Here is a 17541-nt window from a genome sequence, read left to right as displayed (position 1 = left end):
GGAAAGTTTCTTTCCAAGTAAAACAGATAAATACGTAGCACTTGCATTGTGCTTTATGTCTTCAAAGCACTGTGTGAATATAGTTAAGAATTAGTCCTACAAGAAAAAATTCTGTCATTACAGATAGCAAAACTGAGGCATATGGGTGGTGTGATTTGACCAAAACCCTGCAACAAATTGGTGGTACCCTTGAGACTAAAACTCGAGGTCTGAACCCACATTCTCTGACTTAATCAGTAAACAATTGTTTCTCATACTGCAAGAAGTCTCTTCAGAACTACTGCGGATCCTGCTGTTGCAGGAGTATGTGACTCGCACAAAACAGAGAATGCAACCTCATGGCACACAAATTGTGCAGTGTTCAGACTGACTGTATCCAAACAGCCTAGAACTGGCTTCTTAAAATCTCTAATACAGAAAATATTGCAGGTCCCTCATGTGTCCCAGCTGTCTGGCTCAAGAGGGAGGGCTGCCTACTAGGAGCTGTTCTCTCTGCAGGCTATGCCTCCGTGTTTCCAGATCAGGGTGACCATGTTGTGGGGCTCCATAAGCTTGCACTTCAACACGTGGTGTGTATTGCTCTCTCAACTCATTCAGCTAATTCCCCGGCCCATACTGGTACCTGGTAGTGAAAGGCGAACATCGTGCTGCCAGATGCTCTTTTTTGTCTAACACGGTTGTTTTTCTCTTCTCTTGATAAAGTTAAAATAAACAGTCTCTGGGGTGAATTAGAGGCGTCAGAATTGGATTGGCATCCAAATTGTGGAGCAGTTGGTGGTTGGGAGTCTGGGGAAAAAGAAACAGCAGGCTTTAGCTAGAGGGGACAATAGCTTTATTTCCCTCATGGTCCTCGACAACGAAGCAGATGTCCTACAATTATTATTTTACCTTCTAGTAATATAGTGCCTCTTCCCTATCCTCCCAGGTATGTGGTTGGCTCTCTTGCAGATGTGCAGGTAAGTGTGCCTGAGCTCAAAGCTCTGTTAATGCGTCGCTAGCTCCATCTACTGCTGTCTTCTTCCCTGCATCTTTATTCCTGATAGTGGCTCATTGGCATCTAAACTAGCTATTTCTGCTTCTCTCCAGTCGCCTTTGTGGCTGGAAATAAGTGTCCATCCTGTTGTGTATGGACATCAAATATGCCAGGAGTTTGCCTGCTGTCCTTAGCCAGACACCTTTTCCTCCTCCCATTATTGTGCAGTGGACTCGGTGCCAGCTGCCTTTTACTTGTAAGGGGCTGTATCCTACTGGAGATCCCACGGTGCTGTACAGCACCTTGTGTGGAAGGAAGGCTGTACGGAAACGCAAAATACTAAGAGCTTAGTTATTTTTCAGGTTGGGGAAATACATGGGGGATGGGCATTATTTGCCTAATGGCAATACCCAAGATCAAGTCCCCATTATAGTAGGTGCTGTACAGACATAAGACAGTGCCTGCCTTGGAGAGCTTACAACTGAACTACTACAAAGCAGCTCAGTGATTATTATTTATTTTATTTTTTGGGGGGGGAGGGTGTATGTGTGGAGAGAGACAACCAAGCACCAAGTGAACTGATTGGCTCAAGTCTGCCACGCAGCCTTGAGCCAATAGAACCTACATCTCCAGACTGTCTAGCATCCTGTCCACTGGACCATGCTACCTTTGAGTGGTAGGGGAACTGTTTTCCTCAGGGGGCAGGGAGGAGAGGGGCAGATCAGCATATGTAGGCAAAACTTTGGGGTTGCACCTCTGAAAAGGAGGTTGTAGTCATGCAGTACTTCCTAAGGCCACTGAATAAATCTAATCAGACTGGAATGGCTAGAAGTCTTACTTTATACTGTCAAATGCTATACAAATATTGACTTGGGATGTGAGACTGAGCTTGGTCCTTCAGTACAGTGTGAACAGACATCCATGTACAACAAAACTCAACTGCTTTCCCACAATGCTCTCTGCTTTGCAATGAGGATGAACTAGGTAAAGAGGGACAGCTTCTGGGTCTGAAGCACTTGGTACCTGGGTGCCTCTGTCCCAAGTCAGATCTCTTGCCAGTGACTGGTGTGTGTGTTTAAACACAATCTAGGTCATCTGTTCATCTATTGTATTGCTGGGTTTTCTCTGGTAACCTGGTGAAGCTGCCAACTCCCATAGGTGCCTCTGGGAAAAGAGTGCCAAGTAAAATGAAAGTTTAAGGTACCAGGCTACTAAATGTAAAAATGCTCTGATGTTCTATTGCTCAGTCATTCAGTTCACCTGCACAAGCCCTTTCCCAAGGGAAAAGATCTGTATGCAAAAGGGGATTTCAGTAAAACTGAAACTATGGCCAAACCTGTCTGCCCACCTGTCAGTTTGAAAAGCTGTGGAGCATGTCAGTGGCATTAACTTACTGAAGATTCTACTATACCTGAATCTTGGGTAGCATCAATATTTAATCTTTTAGTTGTTGCTTATCTTTCAGTAACTACTGTGGCAGCTCTTAGGGGAACAAGAAACGATTAAATTAGGAAGTAGCTGCAGCATTGCTGCTGTAATCTAGCCTGGCTGTGTTTGTGCTCTCAGGGCTTGGTGGTTCTTCCTGCTGACAGATTTGCACAGGAAGCATGGCACTGCATAGTATCCTACAAGATGTGTGGTGACACTGTTGTCAGTGTCCACTCACTCCTGCAGTCCCTTCTCACGTGGTGAGGTACTCTGGGTGCTGAAAGCATTCCAGACACTGGTCATAGTTATCAAACAGGGTACTGAAAGTGCAAATCTTGGCACTTGCTTTGTCCTAGAGAATCTGCCAAATGCCTGCTGATGGATCTAACTTGCTGAATAATTTTGGCTCCTGACATTTCAGCAAACTGTCCTTTCGCTGTTGGCAAGTGTAAATGTTCCCATTCAATGTTCTTGTTCATCTCCTGTGGTCTGATGCATACTTTTTCCGCTTCTGTGTTTTTCTCTACAATCACTGAGTGAACCTCTTCTCCTGGCTCTCCTGTGGATGATACCATTAGCCGTCCATGTCTTGCAGCTTTGTCTGGCCTCTCTTTCCAGGCTTCTGGAACGTTTCATGTGGCATGCCTTTCTGGTTCTTTCATTCCATAGCAGTAACTTGTGCCCTCTTTCAGCAACTTCAGTGCAGTTGTTTGATTGGATGAACCTCCCCCATTAAATTTTGTATAGCAATGCACATAACATTCTCCTTTGCAAATGTAGAGGGTTCCTGTCTCTCTAGCTCACTCTCCTAATCTGTATGCAGTGTTGTAGCTGTGTTGGGCCCAGGATATTAGACACACAAGGGTGGACCAAGTTGGTCCAGTAAAAGATATTATGTCTCATAATCTGAAGTTTTATGGTATACTCAAGGCCGAACGAAATGGGCACGCTTGATCTCATCTGTCTCTACTTCTGCTCTTGATTTTTTTTTTTAATTGTCTGGTCTATACTTGTCTCTCCTTCCAATCCCAGTGCTTATGTTCTAATGTCCACCAAGTTATCTCTTGTGTGCTGGAGATGGGCATTTGTTGTGTTGGCCCAAAGAGCTGAGGTCCTCCAGTTGTTCATATCTAACATCAGAGAGAGAGAGCCCTACCAGCTCAGCTGCTGGCTATACCTATAAAACAGACTATCAAATGTTCTGTCAAGGCAGCATCAGTGTAAGCAATGCCATAGATTCACTGTCCATTTATCCCATCAACGGTGCTTGCAAATAAGCTCTGAGACTTCTTTTTCGGAAGAACAAGATTCACTAATGAGTTGTGTTTCCAGGTCAACTATCTTCAAAGCCTTTAAGGAAAAAAATGTCTAAGCCATGCATCTATTGTTTCCCTCCTCCTTGGTTGTTTCCACAGTTCATCTGATTAATTCTCTTAACTGACCATGGAAATCAATTAACCTGCTCCATGCTGAGAATGACATCCTCTGCTAAATGGAACAAAATTGCTGCTTTCTCCAGTCAGGCTGAGAATGTTGGGGGTGGGGGGAGAGAATCCTTCTTTTATAGGAATAGTCAAGCTGATCAAAATCAACAGAAAGCATATTTTTTTTTTTAAGTTTGAGCCCTTCTCTTCAAAACTGCATATGGCACTGCAATGCAAAACAGCTCAGATTTGCAGGGCACATTAGGAGCTGGCCGAATCCAGAATTCGGGTGGGGTGGGGAAAGGGGAGGAGGGGAAAATCTCGGGTGAGCAGAGACAGACCACAGCTTAGGGACTGACTGTCCTTATCTGCTGCAGCTGCTCTCCAGATTTGCTATTAACATGTGGTAGCCTGGAGTTTGTAATGGGTATTTGATAAGACAGAGAAATAAATGGCTCCCCTTGTCCCATAACACTCAATTGTTCTGGTGGGTATCTTGAACTGCTTCCTAGACTAAAAGGGGCAGCAAGCTCACTATCCTGGAGGGGCACTTCAGAACTAACAGTTCATATGTCCTGGCACGCGCCTGTATCAGCAACATCTGCAGTCTCTTGGTAAGCTGCTGTGGACAGGCAAGTCTTAAACAGCAAAGCATCACGCAATAGCTCAGAATGCAGTCTCATTCCTTGGAGCTGATGTTCTGTTCTGTACAGGTGCTTGCATCTTCCTGCAGTGTTTGAGTGCCTTCCCATCGTGTGCAAAGTGACTAACATCTGTCTTGTGGCTCTTTCTTTCTGTTGTCTTCTCCCTAATGGCAGGACTGTGTGCAGCGTGGTGACTTGTTTTAATGTCTGGAGAGAGACAGGCCACAAGTGCACCTCGCTTTTGAAAGCAGAATGGGAGCTGGGGAGGATAGTAATAGCCCTTAGCTTCTGGGGGAGTTCATTTGACACTATGGGACTGGCTCCTGGAAAAGCTGTTTCCTGCAGAGACTAGCTTTACCCTTTCCTGCTCCACTGTGTCTGTGGAGCAAAGTGTCAACAACAATCCTCAGGCAGGGATCCAGGCCATTGAGCATGGTGGAGAGTAGCCAGGGAGGGAATGTGAGTGGGATCAGTGTGGAAACTAACTGTTGCTTCTATTCTAGACGTGGCTGGAACTTGGAAACAAGCAGCGAGCCGCAGCAGACACTAGCATGAATCAGAGAAGCTCCCACTCTTTGTGTTCAAACTGGTTGTGGCTCAGACTAAGGCAAGTGACCCCATTCCCTCCAGTCTGGTGACTCGGGATAGGTCTGGGATTGTCCTCAAACTGCCCCTTGAGTCTTCCTGTGCTTGGCTTTCACGCCTGTGTGGTAAGATTTGGAGGAATTAAAGTGACCGGACCAGTGTGCAGACTGTGGCCTAGCCGTGGAATGATGTAGCCCTGTCCACTAGGATTTGAAGGCTGGAGGCAGGGAAGATGCTGAATGTTCATACACTGAGTGTTCAGAGGCAACAAAATCTAATCTCTTGTGTGGCCTTGCAGAAGGAACACCTGGAGGGAGAAGCACATGACCACATGGTGGTGAGCCACGTGAATTTGGTGGACCTCTCAGGAAGTGAGCGCTGCAATCTGGCACAAACAAGTGGGCTGAGAACACAGGTTGGGTGATGCTGCTTACTTTGGGGTGGGAAAAGAGGGGAAACTGTCTAAATCCAAATGCAAAATCTTCCACTGAGTTGGCATGATGTCTATGAAACTGAGAGGGAGTAGTAGCGACCTTGGAGGAACCATTAGACTTAGAACCGGGAGATCTGGGTTCTGTGTCTCCAAGAGGAAAGCCAATTAAGTGTGACTTGATCCTCTACTTATCAGAGTCCCTATCTGATAACCAATTCTTGTCTGAAAAGTGCTGTAGAAGTGCAAAGTATTGATGTTAGTCTCTCCTCGATCTGAAAATCCCCAGTCCTAGCATCCTGCTATTGATTAGAATTTTTAACTGACTTTTCTCAGCCAAGTAGGTGTCTCTAAAGCATGATGGTGAATGAATGCCAAAATGAGAGCCTCCAAGGAAAACCCCACACTTAAGCAAGCTGGATTATTTTAACTCTGAGAACATGGATACCCTCTGAAATATCTGGATCTCTGTGGGATACCATGTTGAGAAAAGTAACCATATCAAACTGGCACACCTTACTCCATATATAGGATGTTTCCTCTGTGCCATATCTGCTTACTCTACTGACAAATGAAGTCTCCTGCTACAGGTAATCCAGCAGAGCTAATGCAGTTTTGGATAACTGAGCTGGATTCTGTGCTGCCACATGCATTGTGAATTTAGCTGGCAGCTTGGTTCCAATTGCTGAATTTGACTAGGGCTGATGTGAGAAGCCAACTGGTAGCAGCATGTAAAATTGTTTGATTTGCAAACTGAATCTGGAAGCTATTGGGAGAAACAAGTCTTTGGATCCAGTTCTCATTTTTGTAACCATATAATGATGTGATGCCATAGCTGGGATCTGAAAGGGAGAACCTAAGTTAATCAGTAAGCTTCTGTATCAAAATCCTGGTGGTTGCGGTTACCTTTGTAAATTTGGTAATATATCTTTCCAGGAAGATGCTAGTATCAGCATGTCCCTGCTTACCCTCGCGAAGGTGATCTCTGCACTATCTGAAATGTCCCAATTCAAGAGAAAGTGCTTCATCCCTTACAGAGACTCTGTCTTAACCTGGTATGGCAAGGAAACTATTGGCACTTTCACATAGCTCTCCCATTAAAATCCGATTCTGGGCATGCTTGTTAAACACCATGGTTTTGTAACTGAAACGGAGTTGTCCTACAGGACGACTGGTGGAGCTTTTAGAGCTGGACTGCAAATTCAGATTTTGGAAAAAATAGTGAGGGATTCTTCATGAAAGCCTTAGTCCAGCAGGTCTCTTGATATTGCTCCTTAAAGCTTTGCATGCTAACTGAGACTTTTGGCACAGATTGTATTAGAAGTTTGACCTTTAATAAAATAGAATGAAACAAGATACTAAAATATAGTGGACATTTTATAATCTGCGCAATACTGTAGTGTCTGGGTGCCTAACAACCTTGTACACTGGTGGGCCTAATGTTAAAGGGATGTTTTTGCATCGTTCTGGTTTAACAAGGTCTTTATAAACTAGCAAAAGTGTCTTCTCTGACTAGTGAATCTTGTACCTCCCCCATTATGTTCTCACATGGGAGCCAGAAGCAGAAGTGGACTTTTCTGGTCAATGTAAGTGAGGTACAAAAGTTAATGCGAAACTTCTAGGCTTTGTAAAGCCTTAACTCTAGAGGCTATTGCAGGAACTAGTGTTCTACATGGCACTGTCCCTTTAATCAAGGGTGGGCTAGAGGATGGGTGCATTTGCAAACTGCATCTTGTTGCCATTTTCCCCAATGACTTGTGGTCACTCAGATAGTTTGTCTCCTAAATCTGCTTTGAGGTTTTTGAAGGAGAGCCTGGGTGGTAACTCTAAGACAGCCATGATAGCCACCATCAGCCCAACTGCTGCACACATCAAGGAAACCTTGAGCACGCTGCGCTACGCCGGTCAAGCTCGCAGCATTGTTAATGTGGTCAAGGTCAATGAGGATTCCAATGCAGTGCTGATCAGAGGTATGGCACTGAGAAGCATATCTTAGCAGCCTATGTATCTGGGATTGATGCCTACAATGGTACAGAATGAAGGGAGGCAAATTACACTGACATGACAGGGCAGTCAGTTAGAGGGACCCAAAGGAAATATTTCCTGAAGGTGAGAGTAGCTGTCTTGTACCTCTGCTGTATGAAGCCAAGACTAATACTGTGCCTAGGTGCTTTTTTTTTTTTTTTTTTTCCTTTCTTGTATTTAATATTTGCCTGAGAAATCTCCTATACTAGGGTATTGTACACATTGACCAAGTGCACCAGGTGGCCAAAGGTGACGCGCATTGTCCAAAAACAATGTTTGCTGCAGTTGTGCCTGTACCCTTAGTGTACGTGCTGTGACTACTCCAGCGAACACATTCACTAGCAGAATGCTCCTGTAGCTAGCCAGCAACTACTGTAGAATGTCCCATGGTGAATTTGTGTTGGGACTGGAACCAGTTAGAGAGATCCTCCAGAGTAGGAGAATAAAAGTACTATGTGATTCTCTTCTCTCCAAAACTGCTCGACTTTCAAACCTCTCACGTTCCCAATAAACTGCTAACAAGCTGCAGGCAAAAAACCTTTATCAGAATTATTCAAATATTCTGTCACTATCATATCTAGATGTCCGCAGATGGATATAGTCAAGAACAAGTCAAGGCAAAAACTTAATCAAATAAGTTTTCCCAGACTGAGATCTCCTTCTTTCCTAGGGATGTTTCCCATGGAGGCCCATACTGCCAAAGCTGTCACTTCTGAAAGGGGAAGGCTTGAGCTGTTTGAATCCAATGTAACTAGTTTAAAGAGGTATTTTCCGTCTCCTTAAGAGCTGAAAGCTGAGGTTGAGAAGCTGAGCGCTGCCCTGCAGTGCAGTCAAGGGATTGATGTGCTGAAATATGAAGCTAGTCTCCAAGAAATCCAGTATCTGAAAGAACAACTTGCTGAACCGGAAAGAGAACTGGCAGAATCACAGAAGTAAGAAAACTTTCCCCCTCCATGTAGGGAACAAGGTTTTGATGAGCCATGTGGGTCTTCTCAGTTAAATGTTCTAGTGTGCTTACTGTTCTGATCTTCTACAACTTAAACACTCCATTTTTCTAGTGTTGCAATGCTTATATCATTGGGCTGTGGTCAATCACAGTGCCTAATCAGGACTAAGGCCTGGATTTTTGGTTTCCTGTTCACTAATGTTGCCAATCACTAGTATACGAAAAGTGTGTGTGTGTGATGTTAGTGGTGAAACTGTAGAATTGATATAATGGTAAGGATGAAGACTTTGTTCTAGGTCCTGGCAGGCGAAGCTGGCTTTACCAGAACAACACAAGATGGAAGAGGAGCAAGAACTGCAGGTATGGAGAGTGAAGCATATATCCTACACAGCCACAGTGAGGGGATGCACTCCTAAGCAGCAGAGGCTGGTGACCTCTCTAAATGTGTGGATAAGACCGATACCGGTGATGTCAGTCAGCTTGCAGCAGCAGGAAGAGATCCTAGTGTGTAACTCACATTATAGGAAGCAAAGCGAGTCCCATCGGTCCTGAAAAACTACCAGCAAGACAGGGTGGAGGGGGAATATTAAACTTGCTATCCTTTGTACAGGATCAAACTGGCTGGTGTGAGTGGGAAGGTGGGTTCTGTGATAGAACTCATCTATTACAAAATTCCTTTCCAGTAAGAGTTCTAGCTGGAGAAACTGCACAAAAGTAGGTGAGGCAACTTGTTGCCATAACACTTTTTCCAGCTACTCAGTGGAATAGCAGCCTCTGTTGTATCTGTATGTACCAGAGCACAATATACAGCTTTAAATTTTCAGTGTACTTCTATTGTATTTGAGAACACGAGTGTCCTCTAGTGGCCAATCCAGCTTTGACATCTGTCTGCTAAAGTTAATGCCCAGTAGTGTGACTGTCTGAAGGTCAGGACACGAGTTCAGTTTCTGAGGCCTCCTTTTAAATACAAAATCCCCTAACTGTGAGCAGGGAGGGCTAGGTTCTCATCTGTTAGCCATAAGTCATGAGCCACTCATGGCTAAAACCCTGCTCTATCTGCTGCCGCCTCATAGAAAGCAGGAGTATGCTTTAAAGCTGACAACCATCTGCCAAACCTGGTAAATCTAAATGAAGATCGACAGCTCTCGGAGATGCTTCTCTATATCCTCAAAGAGGGAGAAACCAGAGTGGGGAGTCTTCATCCAGGCTCTGAGCATAACATCCAGCTGACAGGCGCACTCATTTCAGTGGACCACTGGTAAGTCCTCTTAAAGTCAACACCATTTTAAAACCTCCCAGAGGGGAGATCTGCCTGAGCTCCAAGCAGGCCTTCTAGCCAGAGGCTAAACTGCTGAACTCCTGAACACGGACTTTCTTCCCAAAAGTTGCTAGCTTCTCAGTCGCATGACGCTCTGCTTGAGCTAGGGAAGCTGTCCATGCTGGTGACAGATGTACATATCAGCCTATAGTTGGGTTCTAGTCTGAAAAATGACTTTTAAACTGCTTCTTACTCAGCAGGTCCTGCTCCCTGTGGGTAGTCAGACCTAGCTGGTAATGTCAGTTACTATTGCTTTATTCTCCAGCTGGCCTGGCAGAGCCATCACAGCTGTGAAAGAGATGGATTCTCTGACCTGGGCATCAGAATGGCCTGTGGAGCTCCAGTTATAGCCACTCACTGCCTCAGAGCACAATTTGAAGTAGATAGGGTGTTAGCTATAAAACCCTAATGGCTGAGTTTAGCCTGCAGAGCCCTTTTTACTGAGGGTGAAAGATGCCTGCTTGATGCTGGGGTCCCAGGCTTAGTTTGCAGGGCTGACATATAGAAAAAAAGTCTCTTTACTTGTAAACATTTGATGGAGGGATTGAGACCATGATCAGAGAATGCCATGGTGCCATTTGCAGTCTCTCTTTTCAGAATAGAGCTGCACTTCACACTTTGGGATCCAAAATCATAGAATATCAGGGTTGGAAGGGATCTCAGGAGGTATCTAGTCCAGCCCCCAGCTCAAAGCAGGACCAATTCCCAACTAATTCATCCCAGCCAGGGCTTTGTCAAACCTGACCTTAAAACCTCTAAATATGTCCACTTCTGTCATCTTATTTCAAAGCTAACCCCAAGAGGAACAATAACAGTAGCCTTATTGTATCCTCTCCAAGACTAGTGCAATTTTTCACAAGCTTATCTGTCGTGTAACTCTGAGGGATTCATGATGAAGTTTTAGTTGGTGTTGGTTCTGCTTTGAACAGGGGGCTGGACTAGATGAACCTCCTGAGGTCTCTTCCAACCCTAATCTTCTATGATCTTGCTCTGCAAAAAGCTGCACTCTGTGTCTAGTGGAAGTTAGGCCTAACTCTGCTGGATTTTCTTTTTCTCTCTTCTTTCCTCCTAGTGTCATCACCAATGTGCAGGGAGTGGTCACCTTAAGTCCTATCCCAGATGCCAGGACCTTTGTGAATGGAAACTTCCTAGTTGAGGCAGTCACTCTACACCATGTAGGGATCCTAGTCTACTGTTCAGTGTTGATAAATGCAAAGTAATGCACGCTGGAAAACATAATCCCAAGTATACATACAAAATGACGGCGTCTAAATTAGCTGTTAACACGTGGAGTCATCGTACACTGTTCTCTGAAAACTTCTGTTCCATGTGTAGTGGCAGTCAAAAGAACTAACTATGATAGGAACTGTTAGGAAAGGAATAGATGATAAAAACAGAATATATAATTCTAATGTGTAACTCCATGGTACACTCACACCTTGAATATTGTGTACAGTTCTGGTTGCCTCATCTTGGGGAAAAAATGTATATTAGAATTTGAAAAGGTACAGAAGAGAAGGGCAATGAAAATGATTAGGGGTATGGAACAGCTGCCATATAAAGAGATTAATAAGACTGGAACTGGTTGACTTAGAAAAGAGACAACTAAGGGGGGATATGCTAGAAGTCTATTAAAATCATGAATGGTGTGGAGAAAGTGAATGGGGAAATTTTACCTCTTCACATAACACAAGAACCAGGGTTTGCCTGATGAAATTAATAGCAGGTTTAAAACAAAACAAGTATTTCTTCATACAAGGTGTGGAATTCATTGCCATGAGATGTTGGGAAGGCCAAAAGTATAACTGGGTTCAAAAAGAACTAGAGAAGATCACAGAGGATAAATCCATCAATGGCTATTAGCCAAGATGGTCAGTGATGCAACCCCATCCTCCTGGTGTCTCCAAGTCCCCAGTTGCCAGAAACTAAAACTAGACAATGGGATGGATCAATTAAAATTGATCTGTTCTACTTGTTCTCTTTCAAGCAGCTGGTACCAGCCACTGTCAGAGACAAGATACTGGGCTAGATGGACCGTTGGTCTGACCCAGTACATCCGTTTTTGTGTTCCTATGTACAGTCAGTAGCTAACATCCCATTCCCCATGATTTTGTGTAAAGTGTGTATGAGATAGATGGAGAGCTAAACTGCAGAATGACTCTTCAAAGTATTAAAACCATAGCTGCTGCTATTGTCCCTTATTCCTGATCTTTACAAGCCTTGAAAAGAGAGTTCTTAGCAATACCTTCATGGTATCTAAAGGGGGTTGTGTGTAGGACAAACCCACTTTGCCAGTGACTACCTTGCTGTGTGTGAATCTCTACTGTAATACCACCTCCATGACCCTGAGGTTCACTCAAGCTGTTTTCAAGGGCAATCTTTTTAAACAGGGGGAAACACTCTTAAAATCAATAACTGGTTAATAGTGAACTCTGGCACATTTTGAGGCTAAATTACAAGCTATCTGGTTAGGAGTGGTGCCCTTAAACAGGCTTTTTCTGGGCCTTGGGGGCTGGGCCTGGGAATGTCTCCTGTAACGTTAACTCTAAGATGTGAGGATGCCCTGTGTTGTGATATTTAAGGCATAACTTCAGTGGGTGAAGTTAATAACTCACTGGATAAACTGAAATGAGATGGCTTTTTGTGTGAGGGGATGGTGCTCCTCTTTCAGATCACTGCTTTGATACCTTGTGACTCTACTATTTATCCTTGTTAGAGGAACAGAGTGATTCTTGGTGGGAACCACTACTTCAGATTCAATCACCCAATGGAGGTCAAGAATGGGCGCCGTGCCTCTTTGATGCCAGCAGGGGGAGCTGATGGGCTGAGGGACTTTGAATTTGCTAAAAACGAGCTCGTTGAAGCTCAGAAGCAGAGGTAACTGGATGTGTTCTGTGACCTTCCCTAATATCTGCTTTGAGTGAAAGTATTTGATCTGCAGCCCTAGGAACTCTGGAAACTGCAAACCTAGGCATCTTGTTCTGTGTATTCACTTGTCTGGCAGCCTTGGAAAATGCCCCATGTATTCTAGGGTTAAAGCATTTTGTGAGCAATTTGAGCACTACCAGTTCTGTTTTAACGGCTTTATGTGCTGAGGATTCTCCATTTCCTGTATAATTAAGGGATAATGTGGGCTTCATAGAACACCGCACAAGAATGATCATGTTGTTCTCCAGTGGACTCTGCTAATTATGCTGGCATGTTAGTCTGGGTAGGGGGAATAAGGGAAATGTCCCACAGATGGTAGGAGATGGGCAGGTGTGACTGGGGGAGGGGTAGCATAAAATAGCTAAATGACTAGGCTACTCTAATCTGGCACCTTTCACAAGCACTATAGACTTGTTCCAAAAATACAACCTGAAATAACTAGTGTTCATTAGGGCTGGTTCTGCCTTGACTGTAGCTCCTAGACTGCCTCAGACAGTGCTACTCGCTCATGGCTATGTGTGGAGGGTGAAATCAATATTTCAACATGGCAATGTTGCATCCGACTCAATTAGAAACTCTCTGCTTGTCTGCTTGCACTTCCTCCTCTTCTGTAGCAGGATTAGTATAAATAGTGTGCCTGCCCACGTCGGACTGAGTACATGGAAACTTAAATGCATGTGAGAATCAAAAGATTCTGATCTCAAAGGGAGCATAGCTGACTGGGCCATCATGCTGTCAAGTACCCCTCTCAAACTCAATCCTCATTGGGAATAGACAGAAACCCTGATTCCCTGCCACACCCCCAATCCTAATAGTCCTTGTCCTTCTGAAATGAGTGGCAAGAATGTTGGTGAGCCTGGAGGTATACTGGGCAGGGATGGGTGAGGACTCGACAGGTCTTTTCTCCTTGCATCTCTTCTAATTTGATTGAACAACTTGTACTGAAACTGCTAACTTTGAGTTTTCCATTAGACTTTCTTCAGTTTCAAAATACTTAGTTTGTAGATATAAACACCCATAAAATCACTTTAAACTTCTAATAATGTATCAGTGTAAAATACTTAACAGTGACACAGAAGGAGCCAGTAGAGGGAACATAAGAGCATGCATTCAGAGCATGTTCATGTCAAGTGATGATGCACTAAATCCCACTACATGGTGGATGTTGTAAGGGCTTATTTTTCCCCCCTCTTATTTTCATTGGATTTGACTAGATCCTGTGAGAAGGGACTTCCATGTCCCTGGTGTTCTGAAGCAAACCTTCTGATCCCTCTGCAAAACTGGTGTCTTTCTGGGTTCCCTTTGCATGTAGCTCTGCTCATGGGCAGAGTTTGGGGCCATCTGTAACAGTTCATGGAAGGCCCATTCCAAGGAATGGGACCCAACCCAAGGAAGCAGTAAGGTAGCCCAGGCTGTGGCCACTTCTGCTTTTGCTCTTCTTCTGCTTCCAGAATTGAAATGGAGGTAGAGGAAGCCAGACGGCAGGCACAGAAGGAAATGATGGAAGAGCTACAGATGGCCAAGGAGCTGGCTCAGCAGGAGCTATGGGCTCAAAGCAGGCTTATAAGGATCACATCAAACAGCTGGAAGAACTGCTGGTAAGTTTCTTAGAGTGCTTCTCCCCATTTCAAAGCAACAGCAGGAAACACCCCCCCACACTCTTCAGCCATTCAAAGTGCATCAGTGAGAAACTGCCCATTGTATTAATGGTCATGCTCTAAGCTAGTGCGTCTCAGGAATAGCATTTACCTCAGCCTACATTTATCAAAGTATAGGAGGCTCTGAATTAAATGTGCCTGATCTAAGCACCTCTGAACTCGAGGAAAATCTGTCTTCAGATTTCTGACCCACCTGAAATCGTGTAACAAGCGATTCCCTTCCACCCTCACCTTATAGCAGGAAGTTAAAATTCCAACTTCTGTTCTCTAGGTGGATTTGGGAAGGAAGCAAGGCAGTAATTCAAAAGCAGCCTTGCAGGTGCGTGGGCTACACACTGTACATCCTGCACAAGCAGCACTGCAATAGCCCATGCGGTGGAGAGGAAATGCCCATTCCTGAGGCTTTGCTTTCAAGCTTCTAGGGGGTTGGCGAACTCACTACTGAGCCTCTGGCAGATATTTCAGTGGGAGCTGGTAACTGTCCAGGGCGGGGATGGCTTTAATTCACACTTCTGCCTGCCTCCGGAAGATGAAACAAACAAAAAACTCCTGAGTAGAAGGAAGGCGGCTGACGAGCTACTTGTGCACTTGCCTGCCCTGGCTCAGGTCAGTAAGTAAAAGGTGCTTCATGCCATGGTGCAGAAGAACAAACTCTGAAGTAGTTTCAGTGTGTGACTGTCCTTGGAGGTGTCGCAGATTCTGCTACTGCAGGGCCAATGGCTTTGCTTTAACCAAAAGCTATGAACCAAATGTCACTAGTGCTTCCTTTCCCATACACAACAGTTGGTGGACTTGACTTGACAATGTCAGCAGGTGCTATGGAATGAACTTGCAGTGAGAGAAAACTACATAACACATCATCCGACTTTTCTTCTTTCTTTTAGCATTCTCCCACCTCATCCTCTCCATTAGCAGTGATTCCTGCCTGGATACCCCTTTTGTCTCCACTCACAGATCCCTCTACATTGTTCAAACCATCCCTTAGTTTGGAGCATCAAGACCTATTCCTAAAACCTCCCTTCTGCAGCACTGCTAGAAAATAAATGTTGATGATTAAATGGCTTTCAAAGCATTCAGTGTTGGCTTAAGTCTACTCCTGTTGAACTCAGCAGTAACCTGATTTCATTAGGAATACAGTCTGGGCAATGCAGAGCACTTCTGAATAGCCCACCCTAAAATTGTGCATGTCATCAGGATGTACTAGATGCTAAATGTGGGCAACTACATAATTCTGTCTCTAACTACATTTGTCCTTGGATTCCCCTCCCGGGGATGCTACCTCATCTTGTGCGTCATTTAGATGAAACACTTTGGGCTTAGACTTGTCTGTGAGAAGTCTAGCACACTTCTGCACCCGATGAATAAGAGCCATGTTCTTTAAATAGTTAACACGTGACTACAAGCATTAAGATGGAATGGCTGGTCAGGCACAGGAGCTGGGGATTAGTGTTTCAAGGAGTTATGACCCCAGGGAAGAGTCTGGGAATGGAGAGCTCAGGTGTCCTTAGCTGGTAGGGGTGTGCTGAAAGAATTGCGGCTCATGTCTCTTGAAGACTCAGGATACCCAGCAAAAATGAAGCAAGTTCCTGGACCTCCTTGAGCAGGAAAAAGAGAAGCTGGCTGAGGAGATGGAGCTGCTACAGCAGATGCTTGTCACCAAAGAGCAGGAAAGGAAGATTGTGTCTGCTGATAGTAAGTGGTGTGTGGTGTGGTTTTTCTGTTTGTTTGTTTAAATCCTCCGCAAACTAAACTTACTGGAATTGTTTCAATTTCTAGAACAAGCTCACTGGACAGCCCTCCAGCTCTCTATAGTGCTGCAAGAAGTCAATGTCATTAGCAAGAGCTTAAACAAGCACATGATCTTCAGCAGGTAGCCCTGTTTGCTGAAGGTAGGTCTCAGTCCCCATAAAAATGTCTTTAGAAAAGGCGGAGGGGTCTAAGCCTCTAACATGAAGCTAGGTGTGACCTTTCTGAATTCTGTTAGATGTTGGTCCTACAGCTACATAGTCCAATGTAGAGTGCAACTTGAATGTGCTTCTTTAAGGAACTCCAACTTGTTCAACTCCACCAGTGTGGATGGAAGCCAGTACCCTTCACCACACCAGTCTTGTGGGGCGCAAAATGGAAAAGGGGGTGTGGTAACTGGACAGATGTCTGAACCAGAATTGGTTAACGATTGTCCTGAAACTTCCATTATGATTTTATAATGGCTTAAGTGGGAGCAAACTTGGCTACTGGGGAAGTGAGTGGCTCAGAGAACACAACTAAAGCTGTTTTAGGAGAAAATAGCAGAGTAGTAACAAGGGTCTGGGACAGGCTCCACATCTCAGCAGGGCCTCTCCTGCACTACTCTGGATGGCTGGAGAATGTATTTGAGGGGTATGTCTTTAACAAGAGTTTGCATGTACTTGCTGTAAGCTTTCTTGGGAATTTAAGAATTCATTTAGTTACCATGGCATGTGGTGGAAAATTCAGCTTGCTCATTGGGGAGAAATGTTAACACTTGCAACCTCTCCTTCTCCACCTACCTAACTACAGTCACTGCCGGGGCTACTGGGCTTAGATTAACAGTAGGCCAATAGTCACACTTCCAAATGATAAAACAGTGCATGGTTTCCTAGGTATGACCTACCAGTTATGAATGGAGAACCCACAACTGTGTGCATCCGAGTCACCAACACAAAACTGGGAATCTGCACTCTGTGGAATCTAGAAAAATTTGAGGAGAGGCTTGTCTCAATGAGAGAAATGTATCAGGTACAGTCTCATGCTTTAGCTGCTACTTGGGCAGGATAAGAAATTGAAGGAAGCCAGGTAACTTGGGGATTCTGAAAAAACTCACTCCAACTCCAGACTTTCTTGTGCCATGGCATAAGCAAGCATGGGGAAATGTGGCTTTGTGCTGTCTTGGTGTGCAGCCATTCCACCCAGGGCAGTGGAGATTGCAAACTGTTTTAACATGGCCAGCCTGAGATTTTTAGTATTGAAACTGAGTCTTCTGCAGATCTTCTGGGTCTGCATCCTTCCTGCTCTTCAGTACTACTGCTAGTCTGTCCCCGAGGAAGGATGTAGTGCTGTTCAAGGAGATGACATAGTAACTATCCCTTCTGCAGGACTGGCAAATCAAAAAGCCTCAGCATTGAGACCAAGTTAAACTTTACCTGGACTACTTTGTTTTGTTA

At 44.6% G+C, this 17541-nt stretch overlaps 3 protein-coding genes across 4 annotated transcripts in view; 2 read left to right on the top strand and 1 right to left on the bottom strand.

Moving 5' to 3' along the window:
* Positions 1-17541, bottom strand: part of NR6A1 (nuclear receptor subfamily 6 group A member 1) — a 418534-nt gene that overhangs the window by 36459 nt on the left and 364534 nt on the right. The gene's annotated exons all lie outside the window — the stretch shown is intronic.
* Positions 53-17541, top strand: part of ADGRD2 (adhesion G protein-coupled receptor D2) — a 97859-nt gene continuing 80370 nt past the window's right edge. The window contains exons 1-2 of the mRNA XM_050926227.1: positions 53-569; positions 926-956. Coding sequence (XP_050782184.1) covers positions 502-569; positions 926-956 — 99 coding nt within the window. The 5' untranslated portion in view covers positions 53-501. The remainder of the gene's footprint in view (positions 570-925; positions 957-17541) is intronic.
* Positions 963-16034, top strand: LOC127035953 (kinesin-like protein KIF14). 2 transcript variants are annotated; one of them, XM_050926279.1, is made up of 9 exons: positions 963-1649; positions 4973-6539; positions 8294-8441; positions 8752-8815; positions 9529-9713; positions 10846-10948; positions 12490-12650; positions 14153-14303; positions 14889-16034. In XM_050926279.1, exons 4-8 carry the CDS (start codon positions 8792-8794, stop codon positions 14301-14303), a joined length of 624 nt encoding a protein of 207 aa, XP_050782236.1. In that variant the 5' UTR covers positions 963-1649; positions 4973-6539; positions 8294-8441; positions 8752-8791; the 3' UTR covers positions 14889-16034. The 2 variants fall into 2 exon arrangements, with proteins under 2 accessions (XP_050782236.1, XP_050782235.1); XM_050926278.1 differs by having other exon boundaries at positions 963-6539.

Source organism: Gopherus flavomarginatus, chromosome 17, assembly GCF_025201925.1.
Source record: "Gopherus flavomarginatus isolate rGopFla2 chromosome 17, rGopFla2.mat.asm, whole genome shotgun sequence".
Classification (NCBI taxonomy): domain Eukaryota; kingdom Metazoa; phylum Chordata; order Testudines; family Testudinidae; genus Gopherus; species Gopherus flavomarginatus.
Note: the sequence above shows the minus strand (reverse complement) of the source record. Positions and strands in the feature narration are given on the sequence as shown.

What these genes read in the sequence shown, in the direction of transcription:
- LOC127035953 (XM_050926279.1), top strand. Translation starts at nt 8,792, where the DNA reads ATGGAAGAGGAGCAAGAACTGCAG. An exon ending in AGGCAGTCACTCTACACCAT is followed by an intron (nt 10,949 to 12,489) that starts GTAGGGATCCTA and finishes TATCCTTGTTAG; the next exon opens with AGGAACAGAGTGATTCTTGG. An exon ending in GTTGAAGCTCAGAAGCAGAG is followed by an intron (nt 12,651 to 14,152) that starts GTAACTGGATGT and finishes TTCTGCTTCCAG; the next exon opens with AATTGAAATGGAGGTAGAGG.